The sequence below is a fragment of the Carettochelys insculpta genome, chromosome 6, assembly GCF_033958435.1.
Source record: "Carettochelys insculpta isolate YL-2023 chromosome 6, ASM3395843v1, whole genome shotgun sequence".
Classification (NCBI taxonomy): domain Eukaryota; kingdom Metazoa; phylum Chordata; order Testudines; family Carettochelyidae; genus Carettochelys; species Carettochelys insculpta.
Window position 1 is genome coordinate 110276817 of NC_134142.1, and position 26841 is coordinate 110303657.

General features: G+C 43.5%; 1 protein-coding gene across 4 annotated transcripts in view; it reads right to left on the bottom strand.

Annotated features, from left to right (window-relative positions):
* Window positions 1-678: 678 nt before the first annotated feature.
* Window positions 679-26841, bottom strand: part of TNNT3 (troponin T3, fast skeletal type) — a 44529-nt gene continuing 18366 nt past the window's right edge. For 2 of the 4 annotated variants that reach the window (XM_074997820.1, XM_074997818.1), the window contains 9 exons: window positions 15308-15326; window positions 14334-14379; window positions 12659-12775; window positions 11212-11289; window positions 10789-10902; window positions 10278-10387; window positions 8403-8493; window positions 7600-7640; window positions 679-1064 (listed from right to left, as the gene is read on the bottom strand). In XM_074997820.1, the coding sequence (XP_074853921.1) occupies window positions 1010-1064; window positions 7600-7640; window positions 8403-8493; window positions 10278-10387; window positions 10789-10902; window positions 11212-11289; window positions 12659-12775; window positions 14334-14379; window positions 15308-15326 (671 nt within the window). In that variant the 3' untranslated portion in view covers window positions 679-1009. Of the gene's footprint in view, window positions 1065-4265; window positions 4307-7599; window positions 7641-8402; window positions 8494-10277; window positions 10388-10788; window positions 10903-11211; window positions 11290-12658; window positions 12776-14333; window positions 14380-15307; window positions 15327-25863; window positions 25882-26841 lie in introns of all 4 variants that reach the window. The other 2 variants (XM_074997819.1, XM_074997817.1) reach the window with 2 other exon arrangements.

A 26841-nucleotide genomic window follows, 5' to 3' on the forward strand; every position in this document is an offset into this window, starting at 1 on the left:
GCTGTTATCTAGCTCTAATTTACCCCTAAAGTCTTCTAAGAGCCCCATAAGCAGTGGAAGTGTCGGGAATGCTGCTAGAAAATACAGACCTCCCATGGTTCGGCGAATTCTCTTGTTCTGCACCAGTCAGGTCCTGATGGTGCTGGACGAGATAGGTTCAACCTGAAGTTAGAAATGTTATAAGGATAAAATTTGGTGAGCAGCACCTTTGGTTGCCCACTTTCTCATCAAGACGAGCCAGCACTGGCAGAACTCTGAATTCTTGGATCCTTACTTTACAAAATACATTTTATCCAGAGTGTTTTTGTATTGCCAGGCCACAGAGAGCAGCTTTGCTGAATCACCAAGAACTGCCATGTTTTACTATTACATTTTAGATTTAATGTTAAGTTTTTATTGTCTTAATAGACACTTTTATATACTGTTTTAATTCATTGCACAAGAGACTGTCTTTGTTATTGGCATGTATAATATCAAATAAAATGGGACCCAGATGCACGATTTGGGTTCTAGACCAATGATAATGAGCCATGTCCTCTGCCGTGGAGCAATGCCAACAGGTATCAACTGAGGAGCTGGTCCAACATATGTTGGACATCCCCTTGAGGTCTTTGCAAAGTTGAATATAATTTTAATCTATTGAAATTGAATAGAAGAACCAGTGGCAGTCACGAGATATATAACTGAAGTAGGTATCGGTCACACTTTATTTACAAAATCCAGAGTTTCATACATACTACTCTACGGTGGAGCATAGGGCAGGTCTCATGAAACAAAGGACACATGAAGCAAGAAAGATGCCAGTGGGGAGTCAGCTCTGTTCCATGGGGACCTCCTTTCTTTTGGTTCAGGACACTTCGGGAGTCTCAAAAAGGAACAGGCAATCCAAGCTGGTGTTGTAGTCTTGCTCAAGCATGGGAGTGAAGTTGATTTATGAAGGGTTTAGGGGGAGGCCAGCGATGTTTAGCCATGCCTCCGGTGATGATTCCACTTGCAGTCACCTGTTTCTTTACTTCCAGCGCCCTCCAACTTTGCCCTTAGCTGCGGCCCCTGCTTTCTTGCTGCTGTAGTACAGAAAGAATGAAAACATGTCAGTATGACTGCTGCAGAAAAGTCCTCTGGCCTTTTGTGTTTTCACTCAGCTGATCTTTCATTGTGGCTATGTCTAGACTGCAGTCTTCTGTCGACAAAACTTCTATCAACAAAAGTTTTGTCAACAGAGTATGTGTCCAGACCACAGATCTCTTGAAAGAGATCTGCTGGTGTGGAGCATTCTGTTGACCTCCCTGTACACCTCTTTCCATTAGGAAAAATGGAAGTCTGCCAGAGGGGTTCTTCCAACATTTGGCCCTGTGCAGATGGGCCAAATGTCAGAAAAACCTCTCCTGACAACTGTCAGCAAAAGATATGCAAATACATTGCACACTTTGCATATCTTTTGCCAACAGTTCTCAGCAATCTAGACAGCCTGAGAAGTGCTAAACCTTAGGTCAGCAGAGAAGGCTCATCAGATAACCTGTGAATCGGATGTAGCAGAGCAGATATAGCAAGTTTGGAGGAAGGAGATTATTTGACGGGAACAGATTTTACTTTGGGTCTGCAGAAGATGGCCAAGAAGTATAGGCATGGAGCAGTGAAAGGGTTTGCCTATTACTGGATTGTATGCCCAAACAGCAGGGGACCCTTTAAACTAGCAGATCTGGGCGCGGGCACCAAATTGCAGAGTGTGCAGATCCAGTTCTAGATCTAAACATTTCCTAAATTTAGATCTGGATTATGGGTCCAAGTGCAGCTCTGGACATGAAGAGGACTTCCTTGAACAGTACAGTGCCAGTACAGTGCCCAGAGGCCCAAGTCAACTGACAGTAGAATTTTGGAAATTATTCCCATACAAAATGATCAGAACTACTGCTGAATAAAAGAATTGCTTTGCCATGGTAGCTGGGATTGAAGTCCCCCGTACAATACATGGGGAATGTACTGAATTATAAAATGTTTAACATGTGCAAAGAGATGAACTGTGAGGGTTATTACAGTTCCCCAGAATTACATGTCCTTTTATGACCCTCATTTGTACTGAAAACCCAGTCTTAATGGGGACGTGTATGGATGCAGTCTTCATATGATCCTCAAGCTAAGGCTTGTAAAGCAGCCTGAGAAAATGATTACAAAGTAATAACTTATTGCATGCACACTAGCATTCCAACAGGCAATCCACTTACCTTCCTGGCGTGAAACAGATGCATGCCTACTTCCAAGTGAGAAAGTTAGTCTAGTTAGGCTCACCACTGTGGCAACAGTGGGTTCCATGTATAATGCACTGATTCCTTGTGCATTGCATACCCTGTACTTTTCCATCCCAAACATACACCAATAAGGCTACTTCTTGAATCAAACCACTTGCAAGCTGTTTTATCTTTTTGGTACTAACTAGCATAACAACAGCACCAAGTAAACACGGGTGTGGCCAGTGGAGGCTGATACCTAATGTTGTGTTGATTGAAATGGACATTCCCACAGAGCTGCATTTCCTCCAGGCACCAGGGAATGAGTTATAAAGCAACAGCAGATGGGTACATTATGCGTCACTTGATAGGCACTAACTCACAGTTGGTTTGTTCAGGAGTAGTAGGCTTATGCATGGGAAAGTCTTGCACAGTGACTCACACACACATACAGTGAATACTTTACCTCTCAACCAATTTAAAATAGAAGACAGTCTATTCTGAAAATTGACCTTTTTACAAGAGAGACAAGGGGTTATTGTCAGTTTACTCAGAAAATATCCTATCTGAGGTTTTATTAAGCTCAATCTGCTTTAAAATTACTTCATTCTCCATTGTGCCTGCCTTTGGACTGGATCAAAAATCACAGTAGGAGCTGCACCCCCAACCGTCTGATCCCCACATTAATTTAGAAACCTTATCACTGAGATTCACAAGGCCTAAAATTGTTCATGTTACGTCTGTCTTTAGATTATGCTTTTGGGGATTTATTGTTCCTTAAAATGAAGAGGGACCGTACCAAGCTAATATACCAGCACACAGGTCAGGGGAAACGGGAACCAGGTGGGAACCCTGGGCTTGCAGGAGCTGGAAAACTAACCAGGGCAGGTCACTTTCCTAGCTCCCAGAATGGTGGGGAGCAGCAACCAGGTGGCAGCCTGGTTCCCAGGTCCTGCAAATAGGGGGCACCTAGGAACCAAGTGGCAGCCTGGTTATACCAGCTCTCCACTACTGGCAGGAGCCAGGCGCAGCTACTCCCTGGCTCCCCCAGCTGGGGGAAGCCAGGGAGAAGCTCCCGCAGCAGCTGTCTGCCCGCCGGGCTCCAGCTTGGGGAGCCCAGCAGACGGACAGCCGCTGCAGCAGGGCTTCTTCCCTGCTTCCCCCAGCTGCGGGGCTGGAGTGCTTTAGATTTGCGCTTAACTCACATTAATGTGAGTTTGTTACTGTAAATACATCAAGCCCCGTGTTTAGAATCAACAGAGAATGGCACCCAAAATGTTAAAGTCATTTGACGTTCCAGTGTGAATGGTGGGAGAGGGAAAGAATGCCTGGTCCAGATGATACCCATATCTTTGAGCCTATTGCATGACCAGAACTGTTCATGATACAGAGAAACTGCAGAGATTTCAGCATTTGGAGAGCTTCCTTTCTCTTCTTCCCATGACTCCTCCTCCTTGCCTTTTACTTGTCTAGACATCCCTCCTCCAGCCCCTTGTCTCTGATGTATTGTGGTCACCTGGTGGAAACATGCAACAGTAAAGACATGGGACACTCAAGCAGGAAAGAAATTGCATTAAAGAGGTAAGGAGGGAAAGGAAAGTAGGAGGTCAAATACCAATAAAAAGAACCCCTACCCCGATCACATGACATCCATGTGCTGCAGTAACCTGGATGTCATTCTTCTTACCCACACAACCTTACAATCTCAGCAATCACTTCACCATCTTTAATAAGCAAGGGCCATTTCTGCTCCCATGTTCAAAACACGTCAGCTAATAAGAACAGTTGTGGCTTGGGCAGCTGGTGTCCTTGCAGAGATTGTGGGAAGGTGTGTGAGAAAGAGACAATGGTTCTTTTACATTAGGATATGGATTCACTTCAGTTTGACCACCATTTTCTATGGGTGGGGGCAGGTTGGAGCTTGCCCTTCCATCTCTCGCCTTATTCCCTTCTGAGAAGAAAATGTCAGCATCAAAACTGAAGTGTCCACTGGAACACTGAGCAAATATCCCAAACTAAATCTGGGATATAAGTACTTACTGCTTCTGGGCCTGATCAATCCGGTTCCTGAGGGTGGTGATCTGCAAACAACATACACGACTACAGTTTTTAAAGGGGTCTGCCAAGTGACCTGGTTTTCCCATGGAAAGGGAAGTGGTTTACCTGGCTGGAGGCCTGTAGACAGGTGCCTGTAATGGAGAGAAACTCTTTCCAAATGAGTGAGATGCTGCTAACTGGCAGTAAATTTACAAGCTAATGTCATGTTTTACAAGGAGGCACACATCAGGGATCCTGTTGAAAGGACAGTGCTGTTGCTCTTGTTAAAATAATTCATTGGTTCAGGTACACTGGAACACAGTTATGCTGAACTTATGCACAGCTAAACTTCAGGCCTAGAAAGTCATAAATTGGCCATTTTGAAAGCTCAGAACACCCTAAGAGGTGTGATCACCGTGTGTGTGCTGTCCTCACGCTCGTAACCTACCTCCATCACTATCTACTACCCTAGTTGCAAATTTACTAGCTAGGTAGCAACACTGAAGTGGAAGGTGAGGTTGACTTGGACAGGTGAAAAACTGGAAACAAAAAAGCTCTGAAGCTTGTGGCAAAATAGAGAGTATGCTCAGAAACAAATCACTCCAGGGCTTTCACAGGAAGGGAAGTGTACTGGAAGGATGCAGCCTGCACTTACCTCCACCTCTCAATGTCACATGAAAAAGCCATGCACTTTGGGAATGAGAGATACTCCAACTGAGTGGTCCTAGTGGGCTTATGCACATCATCACATGTTGATATTTAGATTCCAGGAGTCCATGGAAATATCCTCTTGTCTTCAGTGGGCTTTTATCAGGTCCTAAGGTATTATACTGAGGGGTCACATGCTTGCCTAGTACCTCCTTCAGGCTAATTACTAAAGCAGCACTGGTACTAGTTTGGTGGCAGGAGGTAAAAAAGGCACAGTGCAAAAGTGAGGACCCTTTCCAGACATTTATCTAACAGACAAGGGCTCCCAAAGGGCATAGAGAGGAAATGCTAGAAGGGAAACACAGGAGCCACAACACAGCTGGAGAGGGGGATTTGAGGACCCTCCCAAGCCGTCTTCCATCTTGTGGCAATTTGTGGTGTGGGGACACTTGTGTTCCATCACCCCTGGTGGGGAGTTTGTGATGAAGGTCAGCTCATCCTGTCAATCATGGTGAACCTGGAGATTTGGATTAGATGTTCAGGAAAGTGCAGGGCTAATGTAGAGCATCAGCTAGACCCAAAGTGTGGCTGCTGTGTAGTTTTTGCCTGATTTAACACCTCAGTCCTGACATTCAGCACAAGCCTTTCTATTCCAATCTTGTAGCGGTCTTTGTGCCTAAACGCATGTCCACCAAAAAAACCAGAATGAGTCTACTATTCCCTTTGGTTTGTTTGATCATTCCTGTGTAACCCAATCAAGAACAAACACAGGTCTTCAGAAGTGAAAGTTCACTTTTTCTGTGCCTCCCCACCCCATGCTTCTGCTCTTGGTGTAACTCCAAATTCTCCACTGCCTCTGGACTCCATGTTCTGAGCAAACTCACAGTCCAAGGACTGAGGACCCAGCGAGGGTCGCATGGCATTTGAAATTCCTAGTGCTTAAAACAGGGAAAGATCACATGTCAGGATGGTTGGCCAGCTTGGATTTCCTGGACCAAGTGTTTCCTTGGCAAACAGAAGAAAACAAAAAAACAAAAAACAAAAAAGGAAGAGACTGAAACATTAGAGGCAACAGGACAACATCAAAAGGAAAAATCTGCTGCATTCTGTACTTACTCACAAAAGTTTAAAAATCTGCTCCATGGATGTAGTCATTTATTGCAATTGGTACTTTTTTTTTCAAACCTAGCATAGATTCAGCTTTGCCTGTCAGACTGATTCAAATGCTTGAGACTCACCTTTCAAGCTAAACCTGTGACAGCAGACACAGCATTCAGTTTCCTACCCAGTACCCATGAGCAATAGGGGTACATCTATGCTGCATTTTAAAACTTTCAGAGGCCAAGTCTACAGATTAGGTCTCATGGGACTCACGCTATCGCACTACAAATAGCAATGTAGACACTGCAGCTCAGGCAGAAGCTTGGGTCTGAACTCCAGCCCCATTCCGAGCTTCAGAGCCTGATCTCCAGACTAACCCCAGATAGCTACATAGATGTTTTCAGCACCATAGTATAAGCTCTGAGAGCCTGAGTCTGAGACTTCCTGCCATGGGTTTTAAAATACAATGCAGATGTACACAGAGAAACGAGTACTGAAAATGAGGCTCCAGCACTATCGTCTTGTGTGTCCAATGTTCTTCTTTTCTCTCACCCTTCCTTTCTTTGAGAACAACAAGAAGTCTTGTGGCACCTTATAGATTAACAGATATTTTGGAGCATAAGCTTTTGTGGGCAAAGACCCGCTTCATCAGATGCATGAGTGGGCCTTTGCCCATGAAAGCTTATGTTCCAAAATATCTGTTAGTCTATAAAGTGCCACAAGACTTCTTGTTGTTCTCGAAGCTACAGACTAACACAGCCACCTCTCTGATACTTGCCACCTTCCTTTCTTTGTTACCTTATTTCTTCTTTTCTTTTTCTTTTTCCTTCTTACACTTTCTCTTCCCGTCTCTCTCTCCTTCCTCTCCCTCTCTTCTGTGTCCTCCTGCTCATTCTCACCTGTCTTCTTTTTGTCGCCTTTTCTCCTCACTTACCCTTCTTGCCCTTTTCTCTTCTCCCTTTTGTACTTTCTGCAAGCTACATGGCTCCACAGGGAAGCACGTTATCTGGATCTTTTAGCCATCAGTTCTGCAGAGAACCAACATAGAGTCAGGTAAGTTCATCTATGCTTCTCTGTTTTAAGGAGCAGCCTGCTTTGTCTCTGTGGTTTTGGTTTCTTGTCTGGTATTCTCACTTCTAAATAATAAAGAAAGAGCATTAGGTTGCCTTCCAGCAAGAGTATTTTTATGGTTTTATCTAACTACTCTGTAAGTATGCTATGAACGCAACAATTCCAACTCTATCTGTGGTGCTGCTGCATTCCATTTAACCTAATGGGACACTACGCTATGTCTAGAAGATTCGTTCCATCTGAGCGTACAAGACTCATGCAACAGCAGCTGCTAAAAACCATTGATTTTGTGCCACTGTTCCAGCTGTACCCTGCTTTGTAAGAATGGAAGGTGAGAGACAAAGGAAGCGACAGGAGACATGCAAGACTCAGTCTCCTCTTCCTTCTGCTAGGTGGAACTGAGTGCCATGTGCTGCCACCTGTGCGCGCAAGCGCATGGGATCTTGCCATGCAAGAGGCTCATGCATTTTAGCAGACTTCGCTCCTGCTGTCACATGGGCAAACTCTTTGTACTTACAACTTGGATAGCGCCTGCACCCTGCCACGTAGTGATATAATCTAAGAGAGATTAAGATAATTATGTCGGTGTGGGTTGTTCTCAGTCCACATGGTTTTAAAAAAAATTGAAAAGGGGAAACAAAAAAAAAAATAATGAGAAGCAGCCAGAAATATCAATCCCAGCAGGATCTTGGTCTCTGAAGTTTGGTGAAGTATGTGCATAACCCATGATCAGACTTGAAAGGGACTTGTCAGCGCTCTGATACCATGTGACACTTCAGTAAGATGCACATCTATAGAGGCACAGATTTCATCAAGGGCCATCTAAGAGTTCAGTCCACAGGGGGTCATTTCCGTTCTGCACTTTTTTTTTTTAACTCTAAAATGGAAATAAAAACTCCAACATTTAAGTATGAAAATGAACATGTGATCAAGAAAGTCATTGAGGGATGGAGACTGACAACTCAAAGAGTCTGACAAACCACTTTCCATACCTCCCTTCCAGGCTAATAAACTGTGGAGCTGTTTCTTTTCCCATTGTGTGGGTGTCTCATTGTCATAGATTCTGATCTGATCAATTCCAACTTTAAGACTTAATTGCAGCCTACCTAATATTAGCCCCGTACATGGGGTAGGCACACAGTTATGGGAACTGTGAGCCCAGTGTGCCCTGCACAACTCTGGCAATCAGTATGCCAAAAGTGGTATGTTTAATGAACTTAATGACATCTCAACACCACATTTCCCATGGGAGTTTGACATCTTCTTAGAGATTGGACCCAGAAGTGACTGATGCCATGATCAACTTGCATCTCAACCCACCTCATATTTTTGTCTCTTCATCTTCTCTCCAAAATCAAACTTATCAGTTTCCAGCTGGTATAACCACTCCCACAGTTCCTTGGCCTTATCTCTGTGCATTTAGAAGGGAGGAAGACAGGAGAAATATGTCACACATATGCAATGTCATGTGCTTGCTGTAGCCCTCAGGATACTAGTAGCAAAATTTTGTGTGTGTAGTATGGATAGCTTCCCCTTCAAAACTTCTCATCTCCATGTCACTCTCTGGCTGTGTCTACACTAGCCCCAAACTTCGAAAGTTTACTAATGAAGCGCTGAAATACATATTCAGCACCTCATTAGCATGCGGGCGGCCGCAGCACTTCAAAATTGACGCGGCTAGCCGCTGCGCGGCTCATCCCAACAGGGCTCCTTTTCCAAAGGACCCCGCCTACATCGAAGTCCCCTTATTCCTGTGAGCAGGTGGGAATAAGGGGACTTCGAAGTAGGTGGGGTCCTTTCGAAAAGGAGCCCCATCGGGATGAGCCGTGTGGCGGAGAGCCGCGTGAATTTCGAAGTGCCGCAGCCGCCCGCATGCTAATGAGGTGCTGAATATGTATTTCAGCACTTCATTAGTAAACTTCGAAATGGCCATTTGCATGGCCATTTCAAAGTTTGGGGCTAGTGTAGACACGGCCTCTATGTTTATGGTCAGAGTTAATTTTTCTCACCTTTATCCCTGCTAACATTTCAGCCTGGCACCCTTTTCCTTTATCAGGCATTAACCGCCTTTCACAAGCTTGTTTGTTTATTTACTTGGCTCTTTACCTCTCACTAAAGAACCCAAGGGAACTGGAGGGGAAATGGTGAGTGGGATTCCAAAGGCTGAATGCACAAGCTGAGAAGTTGGCATGGTAGTTTTCACCAGTCTCAGGGCTAAAGTGGAGAAGCAAAACTGACCCAGGGCAACATTACTTAAGTGATTGGACCAGAACACTAGATCTCCAGAACCCCCCAGCTCTGAGAAGGTTCACATCTAGACCTCAGCAGACCTATCTCTACTATTACAGATGCTGGCAGAGGCTGCTCTTCCTCCCTATCCCCATCCACCGACCTCCTTGGATTGCAATAGTCCTCAAACTTGTGACACTAAGCACACTACAAACATCTGCAGCTTTTGTTCCTGGACAGCCACCATTGTTCTGCCCCCATCTCCATCAGGTTGGTGCTTCCATAGGCTGGCATTTCTAAAGTGCCTTAGTGGTTTCTTTTATATCCCAGGGCACATAGGTACTCCTGCCTCACACACTCTTCCCACGTGTCTAATTTCCCTTTGATTTCAGACCGTTATTGCCAGCTTTGATTTTTATCTGAGAGTGCTGGGCGTGAGGCATATTATAGCTAAAATGCTCCTATCTACCTCTCATGATGCTTCAGTGCATATTGCTATTGAACCACCCTGTCCTCACCTAACAGCTTCACACATCATGAAATGAAGGCACAGCATCACGTTGTGACATCATGCCATGCTGGAACATGGGCCCCAAATAAACCTGAGACTGTAGTTGAGCTCAGCTGAGCCAAACTAGTCAGCAGGTTTACAGGGCCTCATTGTCCCATTAATTTTGTTATCCAGGCAACCATATCCTGATTAGCAGCAGTAGAAGGGTAGTCTGATCATTCCATGAGCATGGCTGGATGTCCATCTTGTGTATAATGATATCTACTTCTCCTCTGTATGTCCCAGCACTGCCTTCATAAAGGCTCCAAAGTAGCATTCTGAGGAAGCTCTTTCAGAGGAGAAGGTCCCTGATACCTAGAAGAACTTACTCTGTGTATTCATTCAGATCTGTCAGCCTTGACCTCCCCATGTGGCCCTGAGAAATTATCTAATCTACCTGAGGAAATGAATGTTACCTCAGTTTGTCTTCATTCAGATGGTCAATGTTTAGTGGTTTGCGCCTCTCTGCCAGGACCTTCTTCTTCATTTCCCTAGCAGTCTGCTTCTTTCCTCTCTTCTGGTCAGCCTGCAGGAAATTTTTTTATTTCCAGAACATCAGTGGATGCTGTGCTCATACTCAGGATGAATTAAGGGAATACTGTGGAATGGATAAGAAGCTGTGGACGCATGCTGGAGAAGTCCAGACAGACAAACTGGAGGCATTAGTGCATTCCCAACAACACTTATGGTACAGGAGCTGAGAATCTCCTAAAAGTTCTGCAATCACTTAGGGAATTCCCAGGTAGCTATAAGCATTGTCATGAAAATCTAAAATATTCCTGGCAACTGGAACAAACTCCGAGAATTCCTAATGACTGGTAGAGAATTGAAGAGACTGCAGGGAGATAGAGAGGTACACAAGTGTTGAAAAAACTCAGAGAGGTGTGTTTAGCACCTCCATATTCCTCAACTGCTCAATGGCTTTACCTTTGCTAAGTAGCTGCTGTATGTAGCACCCATGGAGGTCAGAGCCTTCTTTTTCTTCAGATCATCCTCAGCTCTTCTCTTAGCATCTTCTTCCTCTCGCCTGACCTTCTCCTCCTGTGGGATGCATCACAGAAATAAAGTTACTGGAAGGACTTTGGCTGGGGGAACCCAGCCCTACTCCACTAGCAGCAGGAGTCACTGCAGGGAATGGTGCAGGCATGTATGCAGCTGGGAACTTATAACTGAGTCTTACAGGATCTGCTAAGTTAGCCTTACTTTAATGAAGAATACAGAAGTATCTTCTCAGGTGTTTCTGAGTCTGGCAGCTTCTCTCTATCTCCTTTCACAGTTCCCAAAGAAGGTCTAAGCCCAGGTACTTTCTTGTCATGTGTCAATAGGAAAACAGAAAGCAGAAGCACTTACAGCAAGCCTGACCTGACGCTCCTTTTCTTTCTCAGCCCGGATTCGTTGTTGTTCTGCCCTTTCAGCTCTGCGTTTCTCCTGTCCAAAACAAAGGAAGAGGCACAGAGTGACCAGTATGTGGCTTTGTCTACCTCCATATTAGGCAGCAGACCTTTCCCACTACTTTACCCAAAGGGGCAGGGATGTGGCATCCTGCTGGTGGACCCTGGGAAATCCCGCAACTGTAAAAGGTGTGGGAGGGTGAGAAGAGAGAGGGGCTACAATGAGTATGGCCAGTTCTGTGTGGGGTGGGAAAGGCTTCCCTGTAGTCAGAACTGAACAAATAGACTAGAATGTCCATCTGCAGAGGGGACTTCCAGCAAACAGGCCATTTCTACACCTGGTTTGAAAATGGTTATGCTTCATCCATCGCATTTAAAGGGCCTGAGAGTGAACTGCACTGAAAACTAGCTCATGAGGAAATGATTTTGTCCCGGTGCAGTTAGGGGCGAGACTGACCACCTCTCACAACTAAGGTAGGAAGAGGGCTGTCGTTATATATGTCTGAGTTTCAGGGCCACGGGAGACCAATCTCCTCCCATAAATCAATCCCACGCATTTCCTGTGTTGTTGTAACACGTATGTGGATGAGTGCATCAAGAATGCCTATACATGATAACTTTCCTTATAAACAGACATTATTTAGGCACTAGCTGTGGTACCAGTTCCCTAATTGTGGCAGCATCCAAGCTTCCCATTCACAACTATAGTTGAGACTCTTCAATCAGTCCTATACCACACCTGTTATTCTAGTTTATGGGCTTCACACATAACCTCTGTATTGACCAGCAACACCCCTTCATATTCTAGTTCTGAGTCCCATCACACACCTCTGCCATTCTTCCTCAGCCTTGACCTCCCAAGGAGCTTCTACTCCAGTCACGAGTTCACCTCATCACTTTACCAATTCACCTCAGACTCGGCCTGCAGTGGCCTCCTCCTGTATATGTCAGAGGAGAGCAGAAATGGCCTATAGTCCTGAGCTGTGCTGTACTATGGCATAAAAACACACACACTCTCAGGAATGCTGAGAAAAACCAAGAGTTATTTTCAGTTGGGGCCTAACCCAGGTTTGCATTTGGCTCTTCAGAGATGACAGGATAGTGTATTGATACAAGATGTTCAGCTCTTCCCTCCTTAAGATTACCACTGCAAGGTGGTCTAGATTTCTACCTTGGTACATGGGCATACTCCACTGTACACCAGCCAAAAATGCTTAGCCATTATCTTGATCACACTGGGGAAAAGGTGGGGGTCACCTTGAAGGACTGTATCCTCCAATTCTCCTGGCTCCACTTGTTGGACAGAGGGAGAAACTTGGTCTATGAGGTTCCAATTCAGTTCCAAATCCCTGAGGTAATGACACACACACTAGCGTCCTGAAGCAGACATTACCATAAAGACTTACAATTCTCTCCTTCAGGGCAAGCAGTTCCTCCTCTTCCTTCTTCCTGCCCTCAAAGTGATTGTCAATCAAGGCCTGCAGTTCTATCAGGTCTTTGTTCTGCCTCTTCTTTTGGATGTCCTGAAGGAGCAGCAAGGCATTATTACAAGGACAGTCTAACACTGGTGCAGCTCCTTCCACCCGTACAAAGGTGGCTAAGTACTAGCAGCCACATTTTACAGAGAGGGAAATGGAAACACAAGGGGCATCATTTGAAGTCCAGCATAGTCAGTGGGAGCCTCTCCAATGACTTGGGTGCTGAGTCAGGGCCAGAGACATTAAGGTCTTGCCCAATTTCATAGCCAGTGGCACAATGGGGAACAGAGCCCTGGGTTCCCAGGTCCCAGTTCCCCTGTTTTCAATGGACTGACTATCCTATATAACTTACTGTCACCCTCCCTTTACATTTCTCTGCATGCCCCTCACTTTACCTGAGTATTCCTATACTAGCCAAAATGAGCAGAAGCTTCATTACTTGTGGACACAGTGAACACTACAGTGACCCTGAATGATCATACAATTTATCCTGATATAATCCATCTGCTTCTCATAACAAAAGTTGTTTTTTCTTTCCTGTTGACTTACCATAAATATACAGGTTGAACCTCTCTAGTCCAGCACTCTCAGGACTTGACTGGTGCAGAATGAGAGAATTTGCCAGACCATGGGAGGTCAGAATTCTCTAGCAGCATTGCCAAAATTTCCACTGCTTACTGAGCACTTAGAGGACATTGAGGGGTAAATTACAGCTAAATAACAGCACAGAACACAGAGCCAGGACTGGAGGTTGTAAACAAACTTTATGGGACCACAAGAAACTTGGCCACACACAGAAGTAGTCATCCAGCTAATGAAAATCATGCTGGATTACAGATGGTAGACAAGAGTGCCAGATTAGAGAGGTTCAACCTGTATTTAAGTCCATGCTTGTTTGGTTATTTGGTAGTGCCATTCTGAGCACTGTTTCTCAGAGACATGCACGATACAACCTGCTTCATGTTTGTGGATTCATTACAGATACAGGCACAGTTGGGAAAACACCCTCCAAAGGACCCACATCTTTAAATCTCTTTTCTGTTTATTGGTGCATTGTTAGAGAGTTTGTTGTGGAAGGCTTCTTAGCTCACATCTATTGTGTGGCTTGTTGAAGGACATAACCATTTCCCATGCAGTTTCTTGATATCATGAATTCCCTTTCCTGGCCACTCATTAAACTCTAAACAATCTCATTTCTTCATTCTTGAGTCAGGGGAGTTGACTGGAACACTAAGCAAAAAGACAGGACTAGGAAGTGATTGAAGGGGTAGTTGGTTGTCCTTGAGAAACTGAAGAATAATTAACTGACAAAGATCACAATAAACGTCTGCAAGGAAGAAGATCTGAAGGCTTTATAAGCAGTTACTAATTCCATTTCCACCTTCAGATGCCTCTTTCCAAGATTATTACAACATAAATACAGCTGCACAACTAAAGCAATGTGTAAGCAGGTTTTTCAGATATGGACTCCAGATTAAACTTCCACTGAAAACAAGATCCTTTTGCTCTTGGCTACATGACAATGACATTTTCAAAAAGGCTAGTAGTGAGACAGGGAGAGCTGGGTGTGCGTGTGTGATGGACATCTGTCAGGAATACTTACATCAAAGTCTACTTTTTCACCTTCTGGTATTTTAGGAGCAGTCAGTCTGGAGGGGATGAAAAATATAATACATTGAACCTCAAAGAACCAAGAGATTAATTAATTTACTGTGCTGGGAGGGAGATATGTTGACAGGGAGGTATAGGTAAAGCTATGGCTTAACCAAAAACCATGATGGAAGTAGTGCTGGGGGGCAATCTGTACTGCCCCCTCACAGAGATGAACCAGTAGATGCAGGAGAGATGACCCCTCCCGGATGTTTATGGTGTCATCCCATTTTGCACAAAAAGGCAGCAAGTGGGACAAATCACATGTAAAGTTCAATGAGGCTGCAAACACAAAAAGAATTCTGCGTGCCCCATCCTGGGACGCTGGCTTAGCGGGGATTCAGAGCACTGATGCACTAGAACCAGAAAATCCCTGGGGAGTCCTGGTTAAATCTTCTGGTCAACCACATTGCATGGTTGCCTGTCAGCAACACTGCACATATTTAATGCTGACCCCCTCAGTGTTCACTGTCTGTGGTCAATTGCCATCCACTTCAGACATTTGTTTTACCTTCATCTCTTGCAAAAGGGGCTGCAGCACAGGCAGAGAAATAAGGGCAGCGCATAATGATACTTGCCTTTCCCCTCTTGGTACCCTCTGATCCCATCTGTATGCAGCCCAGGAGAAATGAACTAATAGCATGAGCTGAACTTCACCCAACAGGGGATGGAGTAGGAGCACTTGGCTGCAGAGACCTGATGTCTGTGCCTGGTATGGGACTAGTTTCTATTTCTTGGCCAGTAGCTACTCTTACTGCCAGTGTGAGGCAGTGTAGGGGAGAGCACAGAAACGTCAGGTGTTGCATAACTGATGGGAAGGAAAGGGCTGCTGACGGGCAGCGGGAGACATTTCTCTGGTAGGAGTTCTAGGGCTAGTCAGAACATTTATACCGATATTTTAAAAAGCAGCCATAAATGCACACTTACTTTGGCCTGGGCCTTTCCTCTGAGGTTGGAAACACACACAGAACACAGAAAGAGAAGGGAGAAAAGAGTAAGAACAGTTACTATGAGAAAGACAACACTAATGGCAGTTTGCTAGAGCTGGGAAATAGAAGGGAAATCCAGTTTCAAGGAGGAACATCCCAGCGGAACCAGTTATTCCTCAGACACATCCAAAAGGACACTCCCCTTTGATGTGAGTGAGTAGCAGGCTGATTTGACCTCAAATCAGAACTCTACAGGGAAGGGAAGGAAAGGAAAGGAAAGAAAACAAGAGATTGTTTAAAAGTCCTAACGTAGCATCTGGAAGATAATGGTTTCAATTATGAGATGACTGCTAGTTGTTATTCCCTGGAGACCAAAGCTATAGGGAGTGTGAAAGAGCTAAAGGGTTTAAAAAAATCCCCCCTTTCTAATGTACATTTCTCATCACTTTCACACTGGTGGACATTCTCAGCAACTCCACTATGAAGTCATTTTGGGTTTACATTGGTGTAAATAAGAGTTGAACTTGGCCCCAGATCTACCAAAATGTTGCATACATCATCCAGAAAGAAGGGGAACAGCTTTATGGTAAATCATCTCCCGTCGCATTCGCTCCCAGCCATCCCCATACGTCATCTCTGTTTCTCCACATCTCCATGTTTGCTCTGTTTCTCCCTCATACACAGCAGTCTCCCTCAAACCCAGCCTGTGAAGATCATCCTAAATAACAGGACTTATTCCCCAGTGGGTGCACAGGTGGATACACTAAGCACAACTCCCATTAAGTCTAATGAGTGACATGTGTGTCTCCAGGAGAGGACAGACCCTGCCGTGTGCAATGTAACCCATCTCTAAGAGGGCCAGTCCTGAGGTTTTCATAATTAGACACATTCTACTGCCCCAAACACCCATTTTCTGTTTAGGTGATGTACTGTTTTGCACACACTATGTCCGATTCTCCTCAATCTAATGTTGGGTTAATCAGTGTAATGCTAGCAAATTCACTGAAGTGACTCCCATAAGCAGAGGCATATCAAAGCCATACATTCTATCCTAATATTGTCTCCTACTGGCACAGCCTGACTTTCCTAGCCATATGCTAAGTTTGAACTTTTAGGAATTCATCTGAATTCTGCCATACAATGCTCTTGTTTTACTTGCTTGCTGGGGTAGATAAGATATAAAAAGCTCACAGCCTATTGATTCCATGATTGGCACAGCCAGCTGTGAGGAGCTTGGCTTCACACAGGAGTAGGTCCAAACACCCAGTTACACTGGAGAAATGATATCGTTTCTGGATAATTTGAGGCCACAATTATATTTTGATGCATTTCAAAGGATGATTTTTAATGGAGTTTCTGTACTCTGGGAGCCTCACTCTTGGCCACCTTCACCACCACCTTCACCACCACAGTGTATTCAAGCTGGCCACTGCTTGTCACACTATTTGTCCCACTCAGCTGCCCTTCTTAATTATGGGGAGAAAAGCAGCAGTACTAGCAGCAACAAGTTCTGCCTTCCCTCAGGCCGGCTGGCTGACTTGCTTGCTTCACCCACTTACAGCTGCCCATCCACCTGAGGCTGCCTTCCTCCTTATTCTACCTGCTGCCCACTGAAGCAATTGCTTGCTGCTCTAATTAGCCCTTCAGGGCAGCTCTCCTTCTTAACCGATCCTCTGGTTAGTCCCAAATAACTATATGAGTGGGAACTTGAGTGACAGGCTACTATTGGAATATTTTCCCCAGGAATTGAAGCTAGAGGGGGCTGTTTGAATTTACAGGGGAGGTGTTGGAAAATGCAGATAAACTGAGAACCTCCCTCATCCACCCACTTTTGCAAGTTGAAGTGGTGAGTGGGAGAGCAGGACAACACAGAACATGATGGAATCAAATGTCCAGTTGATCACAAATTCAGAAAACCTCCCTACAAAATCAGTGGTGAAAAATCCTTGAGGGAAATATCAGCTCTTTGGGGTTTGGATAATCGGGAGCATCAATTAAGGGATTCAAGCTGAGGAGCATAATAAAGGCTATAACTGGCAGCAGGGCCAACAACCACTGTGGGCCTGGGGGCAAAGTGTGGGGGGAGGCCCCATGCCCCCAAAAGTGGGGGCTTGGGCAGAAAGGATGGGGTGAATTAGCCCTTAGCTCTGTCCCCGCAGCTGTCAGAAACCACGCAGAATGGCAGAGTGACATTCCTGCAGCATTTCAAAGGGGCCTGGAGCTCAAAGCCCCTTTGAAAAACCAGGCTCCTGGGCAGTTGCCCTCTTTACCCCTCCTCCAACCCCCATTGGCAGGCCTGATGACAATACTTAGAATGGGGGCTGTGATTCCACCTTACATGGACTTGCATAAGCCCTTGTTGACTGACTTACTCTAACGTACTAACAATAGCAAAAGAGCTGCGGTAGGATGGGTAGCAGCATGTGGTGGCCCAGGCCAGCCATGCTGAGTACAATACTCATGGAGTTCAGGTGGGTTTGTACTTAGAACAGCTTCTCCATGCTACAACTTACCCCTGTTTGTGTTACCCCAACTACACTACCCAGCTAGTGTGAGTATGTCTAGGCAAACTGGGAGTCACATTCCTATTTCCATGGGCAGACATACCCTAAGAGCCACATCAGAGCAAGTATCGGGGGTAACAGATCCTTCCTCTCACTCTCTGGCTGTCTTGTCTGTTTAGATTTGTAAATCTTCTGAGACAAGGTTTGTTTCTTACAAGGTGTGTGTATAGCACCTGGCACAATGAGGCCCCAGCTGCAATTGTGGGTGTCTAGATGTAATAATGCTAGTGTCAAATGTTCAGGGTTTTACTCTACTCTAAGAATATAAAGAAAAATAAGTCACAGATCATCCCCGATGAAAGTGAAATTAGCTTATTTCTCCCCATAGGATTTTTGCTGTTCTTCTTTTGTTTAGACATGCCCAATAGACAGTGCGCTGCCTTTTTTTTTTTTTTTTTGCTATTGATAGTGTTGCTGCTCATTTGGAAGGCAAGGAAACGACTTTGAGCAGTCTGACCTGGATATTATTCAGGGACAGGCAGGGTTCCCTTCACCTATGAAGTTCCAAGAAAATAAGCAAACCATTCCAGTTTAACAAGAAAGTTGTAATTTAGTGATGTTTGTGATAGAAGAGAGAGAAAAAGAGCTGTGGAATGACTAATGTTTTGGTGTGTGCTTGCTATTCTTGTTGACTCGTCTGTTATGTACGTGATGAATACAACCACAACCTAAACTTTACCATCAGTTGCTCCTTTCTGAATAATTCTTTAAAGAAATAACTGGCAAAATAAAGTTAATTTACTATTCTCCAAATAAAGTCTTGAGGATATGACATCTAAATGCACCTCCAGGAAACCAGAAAAGAGTGAGAGTACGAAGAAATGCCAGCTTTCATCCAGAAAACAGCCTGTCGGGTACATGGCCCAGCACAGAACATATCACAGCCTTGGATTTATTTGTAAGATGCTGTCTCTTCCAGAGAGCTCTCTTTCTCTTTTCCAGGAACTAGGCCAAAATTTGTTAACACTCAGGAACTGTCATAGCAAATTCTTATTCTTTGATGAACATGATTAATATGCTGCACATTCTGGCCACAAACCAGTTCTGTGAGAAAAAACCCATAATCATCCTGCCAAAAGAAGCCAGTTCTGCCAAGAACCACTGGGAACCCAAGCTGACAGATGCTGCAATAATACATATGTGCCAGGAGTTGCTGGCAGTCACAGTGGGATACCACAGGAACTCCCTACGCATCATTAAGTTGCAACTCCACTTTTTGTTACATCTATAACATAATCTCACCCTGTGGGACTCATGACCTCCCCAGACTCCTGGGCAAGGCTGGGGGAAAGGGGAGACTGCTCTGTGCCTGCAGAAAGAGCATGGCCTCTGGCAGAAGGGGCAGGACTGAGGGCAGCCAGCCCTCAGTGCTCCCTTCCAGCTCTCAGTGCAGCCTCAAACTTGACTACGTGGAACCCCAGTAGTGATTTAAAGGGCCCAGGTCTCTGGGCACTGCTACAGTAGCAGCAGCGATGGCCAGGAGCTCCAGGCCCTTTCATAGCACTGGCCCCCAGGACAATAGATTCTTTCCTCCTCCCACCCCTATTGTTCATGGGCCTGGTCTCACTGTGCTCCCCTTTTTTGGAGAAATCCAACTTCATTGCACTTCAGTGGCATCAGATTTCTCTAACCACTTCCCTTCCTGTCCTCTGCCAGAAGCAACATATCTCACCAACATCAAGAGCTTGGAAAGCAATATCTGATTAAAAAGAGAGAGACTTCACACCCTGAAGTGAAAACTGGCGTACAGGGCCCAGAAAAGTTCTCAAACAAAGTGTTTTCCCTTAAAAATTTAAAATGAGTTGCCTTCAAGTAATGTTGGAAGAACCTCAGCCTCTCCCTTTAGAGACTGCAGAGCTCCTCAGAAAACAGCAAAACATCATCAAGAAATGAAGGCTTTCCTCAAGACCGTATGCAAATCCCATTAAAAATCAAAGAATTCTTTCCACTTACTACTTGTATTGGACCAAAATTCTCCACTAGCATAAATGGGCAAAAGCCCACTGAACTTCACTTGAGCCTTTTACAACATACAAACATTTTGACAAATACAATATTTGGTTCTTTGTATTGAATGATCACAAAAAACTAATGAGGAAAAAATTAGGTGTTTGGAAAATAAAATATTTTTAAAAATCTTTCAGAGAAGGAGGAGTTTCCAAACAAAGATTTAATGTAATAAGGTAATAATATGTCACTAGCTCTATGTAGTGCTTCTCATTGGTAGAACTTGTTACTGTAATGATAAAATGAACAGTGGTAATTAATCAGCAGTAATTGATGTTTACCAGCTATGTAAAAGCAGTTTCTTTTTTACCAAGTGTTAATATTCCACACTTTTCGTTATTTGCTGTGCCTAAACTCCATAAACCCCATCCTGCAAATACTTGAGCATGTGCACAGCTTTCCTCTTGTAAATTGCTCGCAGAAGTAGTTAAATACAAGTGCATGACCCTGATCAATCAAAGCACTTAAGCATGTGCTTGACATAGTCCCATCAACCTCCGTACTTAAAATTAAGCACGTACTCAAGGGCTTTGCTGGATTGGGATTTAAATGTTTGAAGCCCTGTAATCTGAGCACTTGGGTGGTCATCCGGGAGAGGTTCAGATGCCACCCAGCTGATTAGCAGAGCGCCCACAGCCAGCACCAGGTGTTTCCACTAGTGGTGCACATCAACACATACCTTGGTGCACACAACAAAATTTATTCCACCCATGGATGGAAAAAAATTAGAGTGAAAACTGCCTGTGTCCATCATCTTACAAGCTCATTTACCCAGTTTTTTTTCATACATGCAAATAGATCTTAGTACCCATACACAGCTCCATTGCATACAATGGATTTTTCATGTAACAGGAGGGAGTACAAGGCCATCAGCACAGACCAGATTTCAAGTTAAAAAACACATGCTGTATATTTGGGAGGCATCATTTCAAATTTTACATATCATTCATATTTGCTTATAACTCTTACTATATTCTACCCATCCATTTTAACACAAATTATTTTATTTTATTCTCAGTTGATTCCAGTTTAGATCAATGACATATCCTGATTCAGTAAAGCACTGAAGCATGTGCCTGACTTTTATCACGTGCATAAGAACTTCCCTATTTATATAAACATTTAAGTATTTCCTTAATTTTAAATATGTCAATGGAATGTAAGCAAATGCTTAGAAGCCTTTCTGCACCGAGGCGTTGCTGAAAGTACAATACTATTAAAGGTTCTAGGTCACCCTGAAAATAACAGCTGGGTTCTAGAACTGAACATTCTAGAGTGAAAGGTTTTCCCACTACTAATTCCCCCAGTGATGGAATACACAAATAACCACCTCAGACACAGCAGAGTCCCCTAACGAAGATGAGATGTGCACAGTGGATGGATGTTTGCAGCAGTAACATTTTGGCCCAGTTCCTGAGTTTAAATCAAGGGAGGATTAGATGCAGGTGGAGGATGAAAGGCTGGCATTAAAAAGGTATTTGTGTCATCTCAGAATAACACCAAACTACCATCATAGTAATGTCCTTCATCTTCTCATGCAGGTTGAAGGACAAAAGCAAAAGAAAGAAAGTGTGCTAGTTAATCAACATTTGAAGCTGCTCTTCAGTAAATACCCCACTTCCTGTTTCCCATTCCCTCTCCACTACTCCTGGAATCTTGAACTCACTGGATAACAAAGACGAAAGTAACAAAAGGATAGGGGAGGGTGTCCAATGGCTCAAACAAATGAAAAGAGATTACCTAGAGGAATCAAGGGACACAGGAACTTTGTCCATCAGTGCTACTGAAATGGCAAAGTGGCAGACAACTACTATACTGTAAGTCCCACAGCCACTGAGAGCTATAGGCTGCAACACATATTAAAGTAGTTCACTAACATATTCACTGTCATTAGAATAATCCTTGTAGTCACGATATAAATTATGCTAATAATTGTTTATCCTGTTTATCTTAAAAATTATTACAGGATGAACCTGCTCACTTTAATCATATTGACCAGCTGACTTTTTTTTTTTTTAAAAACCAGAACTATCTGGAGCTTAGTAAAATATAGGTCTAATATAGAAACAAGGGTGGTTCCTCAAATGGTGTAAATCAGTGCAATCAATGGAGCTGACAGCCACTGCGGGCTCCAGGACAAGGTGTAGTGGGGGAGCTGGCCCTGCGCTCTCAGAAGGGGTGGGGCCTCAGGTGGAAAGGGCGGAGCCTTGGACTGTCAGCCCCTACTGCCACCCAGACCATGGTGCACACTTTCCCCCATTGCCCTCAGAACTGTGCAGAGCGGAGCTCCAGCAGCAATTTAAAGGGGCCTGGAGCTCTGGCTGCACCTGCTGCCACTGCTCAAGTAGCAGCAGTAGCAGTTGGGAGCTCTGGGTCCCTTTGAATCTCTGGGCCCTAGCGCAATTGCCTCTCTTTGCCCTCACGCCCCCCGGCCCCCATCAGTGGGCCTGGGTACAACTCTGTTGACTTCAATGAAGCCTCACTGATTTACACCAGCCACTGATCTCCCCTAAAAGGTGTACTCCCTTAGCTTTGCTGGAGGATAGTAAGATTCATAGCGCTGTCAAAATATTCCCTCCCGTTCATTTCAGAGACTTCCAGTGAGGTGTTGTGTTGGGTAAATGGCTGTCAACATCATCTTTTTCAATATTTGTCTGAAGTACAACACCTCTAGCACCACTAACCTCATCCTAAAAGAAATGATTACAGATTTTACAACTGTCTAACATGCTCAACCTTTCCCCTCCCCCACTCCTTAAGAACTTTCTGCAGGGCCCTTAGGACGGCTGATGTTTCACTCTCCATTCATGCTAAAACGTCTCAGAAGGGTAGCTGTGTTGGTCTGTAACTTAAAACAACAAGCAGTCCTTTGGCAACTTGGAGACTAACACATTTATTAGGTCCTGAGCTTTTGTGGGTAAAGCCCACAAAAGCTCAGGACCTAATAAATGTGTTAGTCTCCAAGTTGCCAAAGGACTGCTAGTCCTGCTAAAGCCAAAGTAACGCCACAAACTCAACGTACAGCCAGGAATACCATAACAGGAGACATCAGCTCAGACTAAATAGATCTGACCCATATGGCAGCACCATGAAGCACCAAGCCTGGTAGCTGAGAGCATGCCATAAAGCACATCACTCCTCAGATTCAAGCAGAAGAAACAAAGGCAGACTTACCTTCTTCATACTCAGCTTCTTGCTCTTCTTCAGGGACCTCTTTGTAAAACGCAACACAAACATACAAGAGTAAAGCAAGTGCAAGAAAGCGCAAGGGACGTTGAAGATGCACAGGAGGAGTTTGTGTAGGGGGAGTCAAGTTAGATTTATTGTAGGGTACTGAAGTCCAGATGAAGCAAAGGATAATCATGGAACTGGAAGGAACCTCAAGAGGTCATCAAGTCCAGTACCCCATACTGATGGCATGTCCAAGCACCATCTAGACCACAACGGCCTCTAGGGATGACATTTGTTACTCTTCTGGGTCCAGATTCTGCTATGACTCAAAAGAACTACTCCAAATTTTCTCCTGTGTAATCAAACCAATATTTGCCCCATGGGAAAGTGACTTTTCCTCTCCACTCCTCTGCCTCTCTGGTGAAGTAAGAAGTTGTGGAAAACTGCATACTATTAATTCCGCCACACACGTTTGTTTTGTATGACACATCCTCAGTTACCCAGTAAATGTGTGGCTATTGGTTTTGGCAAAAATTTACAAAATTAGGAAATTAAAAGCAAGCCCCTAAATCCATATTTAGACACCAAGCATTGAGATTTGCAAAAAAAGCCTTAAAAGAATGAGGTCTCTTTCCTGAAGCCTTAGTTAAGATCACAACATATGCTCCCAATTTGGGTGGCAAGTAAGTGATGAGTTATAGCATTTATGAGGAAAACCTGGTGAAAACTAGAAGCATATGATTTGTTCGACAAATTGTGTCTGAGTATCTGTTTGCAAATTATGTACCAGGCGGTTACCATTTCTTGAATGCATTCATTTTTCTAAATTAGTTGTAGAAGACTACTAGGTAGGCAGAATTTTTAAGTATGCATAATTCAGACAGCAAGTATTGAGACTGAATGCTGGGAATTCATGTTGTGTTGGTTAGTTTTCAGAGGCCATATAACCCTATTTCAGTTCTTTCTTAGTATTGGGTTTCTAAGGCTAACACTCACATATGTACATTCAAAATTTGCTTTCCACAAACATACCAACTTAATAAAAGATGAACAAATACAGTCAAAGTAACTTTATTTCTAGGAACTATTATATAGGGATTGTTTTCGTTGTTTTTGTTTGTTTTCATAGAATCATAGAAGAGTATTGCATATTTCTTCCATTTCCAATGAAAACATAAAAAAACATGCAGGAATCCATCAGGGTATGACTTCCTTATAATCCATCGGCATATGGCTAACATAGATATAATCAAAATCGCCTATGTCATTTAGGCTGTCATCTGTGTTTGCCACACCTTAACCAAGTTTTATGAGACCATACTCATTACTATATCAAATTCCAACCTCCTATAAATCACACAGGAAAACAACTTGAAGAATCATAGCAGGTGTCAAGGAAAGTGTTTAAGGGAGAACGTCCCAAACAACTAGAATTCAGTGAAGAACCAGAAGGTTCTACCCTACTACGGGAAGGTCTTACTTTGGTGAAGAGAAAACTTGTTATCCATATTTGGAGTTTTGGACAAAGACAAGGAAAGCACATGGCTCCATATTCTGAATGCTGCCTCCTCTAATTCTTGACCATGCAATATAAGCTTTTTTTAGCCTATTCTACAAGGAAAGGAGAGCACTAGACTCAACAAACAACAGCAGTTTGCCATGCACCTTTCACACAGAAGACAGTTTCAGCTAACAATCAGAAAACAAATAATCTCCAAACCAATTCTCCACGTATCTCCAGTTAATCCCCAATTTGAAAAATGACCCGGGTGTTCAGTTCTTGCCATTTTTTAATGTCACCTTCCACAACCCCTGCCCAACTATTTAGTTTCATACTTGGCATATAATTAGGTATAATAGGTACAGAAATTATAAATATGGATCACAAAAATAGTCTAACATATTTTATGGAATTAGGTTGCTTTATTCTTTACAGTATCTTTTTCACTTTGTTGGGATTCTGCACAGCCACTTTTCTTATCCACTCCTCTAGACATCCTTCCATCCATCTAAAACTTCACCCATTATTTCTTCTCTGTGATTTCAGTCCCTCCCAACCATATGTGAGAACACTATCCAGGAACCACTATAGAATTATAGGTGACCAGCCTGTGCATTGAATTCCAATTTTGGCAAATATCACTTCATTTGAAGGGTGGAATTATCAACAAAGTCTGCAGCAAAATATGTACTTCTGAGAGGAAAATTTCAATTTCCTTGTCTCTCTCAAAGATCACAAAGCATCCACAGGTCTCTCACGTAGTTTCCAACATCACTGAAGGAACTACCCAACATGCTAATTTTTTTCAGTCTAGAATTCATACCATTCCTGATAATTTTATCTACAGCCCACATCTTTTTCAGTAGCTCTAGCTAAAATGAAAAGCCTACATTTCCAAGTACCTATGGATTTTCAGTGCTGCAAGTTTTGGAAGCCCAACATGAGACAACTTAAAGGGAGTTGATTTTCAGAAGATGCTGGGCTTCCACTCTTTGAATATTAGGCCATTTTAAGATGTTTCAAGTTGAGCAGACAAAATTTGAGGTCACACTTGAAAATTTAGGCCAGAAGTTTCAATATAGAACCTGTAAAATTCTTTTCATATTGCTTGAAATCACAACACTTTTGTGATTTTTGTTTTGACAAACAACACTTTTCTTAATGTTCATCCAAAACCCTACAAAAAAGAGGTCATTTCCCCTCTGCCATCCCTTTCTTGGTCCTCATCTTGTGGAACCTTAACCTTTCTGATTACCACTTTCCTAGGACTGAAAGAGAAAGGGAGTGAGGTTCTTTAACAGGGGCACATACCTTCTTCATGGACTTCTCCTGCAAGTGTCATGGTGCAAGCAGTGATGGGAAGCAGAGAAACAGAGAAAACAGAGTATATTTGTAAACATTTTTAAACCCAAGAAAGATATCAAGGAATGGGTGAAGGAAAATAAAACAATACTAGAAAGTGAGAAACACTAGAACAAGAGTGTCTGGAGAGGCTGTTGGGAACTAAAGATGCTGTGAAGTTAAAGTAGCAGCAAGTCAGGAGATTAAAGAAGAAAACAGCTGTAAGTGATTATCCTTTGTTAATATTTGTTTCTTATGTTCTCTGTCTTCTAACAGCCCAGGATTCCTGGTCTCTCTCTCTCACACAGACACACACACTTTGGAACTACAGAAGGAATTCAGAAGTCATGTCACATACCTGGCTCATGAACTTCATCAGGTGAGAAGTGTCATGGAACAAGATGCAACAGAGAACAAGAGAATGAGACCAAGAAACATGTGATTACAAGCACCTTAAGTTCTTTCAAGTCAAGGGAGGTGACTAGAGAGTGGTTAGAAAGAAGATCTTAGGCAATTAAAATTAATAACATTTAAAAGGGCCAATAAATGGGAAGACAGGGGTTATGAAAGGATTCTGCCAGGTGAAACAGACATGCAGCTTCATAGTAAGAAATTTAAAGCTTGCAAAACCTATAAATGTGTTAAACAAGGGGACTTGACTTCCATGATTTATAAAGTAAATATAGCACGGCTTCCTCTTTGTTGTGATTTATAAAGCTTTATCTTATTTTTAAACATACATATTAAAAACCTGCTTAAATGCATATAATAGTCCATACTCATAATCAACTAACATGAGAAATCTCTTTTTTCCTGCATCTACAGCTCATGTCACTTTATGCCCTGAATAGAGTTTTGGAAGGGCACCTCTGCACATCCTTGTTGCTCTTCACATTCGTTTGCGGTTTGGATTTATAAATGTCATTTCATAAGGGGAAAAATTTGCTC